The 3,541-nt window shown below is 44.4% G+C and overlaps 1 protein-coding gene across 1 annotated transcript in view; it reads right to left on the bottom strand.

The window, feature by feature from the left end:
• The window catches only part of AGXT2 (alanine--glyoxylate aminotransferase 2), a gene marked incomplete at both ends in the record, with an annotated part of 9,433 nt that extends 5,981 nt beyond the window's left edge, over positions 1–3,452 (bottom strand). Inside the window, 5 exons of the mRNA XM_010155522.1 lie at positions 386–480; positions 1,437–1,560; positions 1,876–2,060; positions 2,485–2,570; positions 3,314–3,452. Coding sequence (XP_010153824.1) covers positions 386–480; positions 1,437–1,560; positions 1,876–2,060; positions 2,485–2,570; positions 3,314–3,452 — 629 coding nt within the window. The remainder of the gene's footprint in view (positions 1–385; positions 481–1,436; positions 1,561–1,875; positions 2,061–2,484; positions 2,571–3,313) is intronic.
• Between the last annotated feature and the right edge of the window lie 89 nt (positions 3,453–3,541).

The raw sequence follows: 3,541 nt of genomic DNA, 5'->3' as shown, positions 1-3,541 counted from the left end.
CTGCACCGTTATTTCAGAGGTACCTTTGTACCCCCCGCAAAGGGGGGCACTGCAGGGGCGGAATGAAGGAAGAAAGTAGCAACTGCTGAAGCCTGCGCTGGCCTGGAATGAAGGTGCACCAAAGCAGAGCCTGGACACAGAGACTAAGTAACAGAAGCAGAAATTGCAGGTTGTGTTCTGTATGTAATACACTGTTACCCAATCTTCAACTCCGGTTTTACTCCTCTTTGTCAGATACTTTTATAGCGTTCTCCTCAGCAGATCTGGGGTTAAAGTGTTTTCTGTGGTTTCTGGGTTTAGGCATACAGAGACTGATCACATACACAAATGAGCTGACACACGTGCCCCCCTACAGGCGCACGCTGTAGAGTCGTACCACCCTTACCTGAAAGAGATGATGTCGAAGTTACGAGTATATATCCTTGCCATGAACATAGCCATGTCGTTCGCTTCTGACCCGCTGTTGGTCAGATAAACCACCTGCAGGAGAACGTGTAGGATCAGAACAGCGCACAGCCACCGCCTTGTTCCGCATCAGACCATGTCACCTGGCAGCATTAGGAGCTATTACAAGGTGACTTCACCGCAATAAACACAGTATTGCCCGTTCACTACAAACGAGGACCACGATCAAGCTGACCTACTCAGGGGGAGTACAGGGAAGGGCTGTGTAGTGTCCCTGCTTGTTAGTAACGGGGAGTGACACACACAGACACAACCGTGGAAGAGAAGAGGCAAGCAGAGTTTGCTTACTGGGAGCAAATGAGGATTAAGGGGATAAGAAAACAGCTCAAATTCTAGCGTCACCACTTTTAAAGTTAATTTTTAGAGATGACTGAGATTCTCCACTGCTTAAACTACGCAGAGGCTTCACATTTTTCTTTTTTTCTTTTACTCTCCTTCCATTTTTTAAGGCTTTGGTACTTCACACTATTCTGCCAGCCCAATTTAATTTCATCACCAGTTTATTTTACCTGAAAACAAAAATTTTCTTACTGTTTCTGGGCATATGAAACATAACATTTATGTGGTTTATGTATTTAACGGTCAGTAAAGCTCACCACACAAAGCACTGTCCAATACATTTCACTGTGAATTTTCACGAGATCAAGCAAATTAAGGCTGGCTACCTATAACAACAGTTAACACCTTAGTCCACCCAGCAGTTCCCAAGCTGGCAATGCCCCTTCACAGTGACAACTGGAGGAAGAGAACAAACAGAGGAGGAGCTTGGGATATTATGCTTGTCTACATCTGGGTCTAAAGAAAAGGCCTTGAGGGTCATCATGCTCTCTTTATCTGACAGCCTGTAGCCCCCCACAGGTTTTCTCTCCACAGATATCATGTAATTTATTTAATAAATATTTTTCAACTAAGCATTTCTTATAAACAGACATCCCCCTTATCAACCCCTGCTCCTATCAGAAGCAAAGTACCTTAAGCGGATCTGGAAGAAGCGAAGTTAGCTTTTCAGCATACTCCTGGATTGACGGGTGCATGTAGATATTAGTGGTATGCCACAGGCGAGTGAGCTGTTTCTGGGTAGCCATGGTTACCCTCCTGCATGTAGCACAAGACGAGACAACGGGATTCAACTCCATGCACATGTGCACTCATACAGGCAAACACCTACCCGTGATTAATTCTGAAAATGCAGACAAAATGCGCCGTCTTCCAGGTGGATGAACAAGTAGACAAAACTCATGAATTCTTCAAAGCGAAGTGGAAAATGGCCTTAACATAAATGATATATGACAATTCAGTGAACTATATTCTGGTTTTAGGCTCACAGTGCCAGAGATTAATGAAGACCAAAACCAACATAGGCACCACTTCCTGTATTTTACAGCACAAATCTAGCAGTAACATACTTACGGGTGACAGTGACCAACACTAACAGTGACAATTCCAGCAAAGAGATCAAGGTATCTTCGTCCTTCATAATCAAACAGCCACTGCATGTGCCCTTGATGCAGCAACAATGGCTTCTTGTAATACAGCCGCAGAGAAGGAGAAACATTCTGCTCACGAATCTTCCACATACGTTCATAGGGATAGGACTGGGTGGAATAAAAAAGTCAGTATCTGTTCAGGCTTTCTAAAGATCCAAGCTAGTGGAGCTGTAGGGGGTCACACAGATTACAAAGCTGTTGACACTGGATGTTCACAGAACTAAGATTTTACACAAGTTCTGGCAAACAGAGGGTTCTACAACAGCTTCTGAAATAAGATTGCTGTTCTGCACTTATCTCTTCCTTGAAAATTTACAATTTAGCTTTAAGTTACAGAATTGTCACACAGGTACATCTATAGGTTATATCCAGGTTGTAACAGATTTTTTTTTTCCCCTGAAGGAGCAAATTTTATAGTTGTGCCTAATGCACTGACTATTCATAGCAAATGAGCCTATCTCTCAAGTCTAGTAATGCAGTTGTTGCAGTTTAACTTAAATTATTTAAATTCACTGTGATATGTATGACTTACTTTGTATTTCTCAGGAACAAAATCGCAAGGAGGCATTTTTGCTTCTGCGGAGACAGAGCTCTTCCATTTCTGCTGCCTAAAGACAACTACAAAACAGTAGGAGAATTATCAAACACTTACCAAGGTGCTCACCTGAATGACTTTCTCAATAAGCTTGTGCAGAGAACACACAAGCTACAGTCAAAGCACGTTTTAGATGTTTTGTCTGAGAGATTTTCTTTGGGGAAAAAAATAAGTATTGTCTTTGTAAAGGCAAAATATATGTAGATTTATTTTTAAAAAAAGAGCTTCTGTTATCTGCTAAAACTCAGTTTTAGCTTTCACACATACTTTTATTTTGCAGAAAAATACTTAAATCAGTTTCTACTACAAATTCTTATCTGGGAGTAGCAAGAGCAGGACTTAAGGAGACCCAGGGTGACCGCAGCACAGGTGGTGCTGCCAGGGACCAAGGTACAGTCCCAACGGACCCGAACAAAGTGGGAAGAGCAGGGTCCACTGAGCACATCCCAGGAAAGTGGAGGAGATGACTTATGCCCAGTGTCTGCCCAGGGAGTCCAGCCAGGAGCAGAGGCAGATGGGGCCAGAGACAGCGCTGGAGACAAGGCTACAGCGCAGGTTCAAGGTCCACCCTGGGGACAGGGCCAGCAGGTGGACTGGGGACAAGGCTACAGCCGTGGCACAGCTGAGGCAGGGACTGAAGGCGCAGGGCCCAAAATCCTACAAACACCACGCTGTTCGACCTTTCATTGAACTGGAACTGTCCTTCAGCAGGTATCTGAGAAAGTCACCACTGAAATACGTTCTGCTCCTGCGTCCCTAACGTTACCTGCGGAGAACTTCGCGTTTATTTGTAAATGTGTAAGGTTTACAACAACTCCTAAAGCACAAGAACGAAGAACAGTTTCCTGAAGTAAGTTACATGCGCTGTCACTTACAACGACCGGCAGCAGTAATGCATTGACCACCTACAAGAGCCCAGCCTCAAAAACATCAATTAAAACCCGCCCTCCGGGCGCTGTAACCAAAACTCCCGGGGCGAGCGGGCCCTCGGAGC

This window comes from Eurypyga helias, unplaced genomic scaffold, assembly GCF_000690775.1.
Source record: "Eurypyga helias isolate BGI_N326 unplaced genomic scaffold, ASM69077v1 scaffold43587, whole genome shotgun sequence".
Lineage (NCBI taxonomy): Eukaryota > Metazoa > Chordata > Aves > Eurypygiformes > Eurypygidae > Eurypyga > Eurypyga helias.
This window is presented reverse-complemented; position numbering and strand designations above follow the sequence as displayed.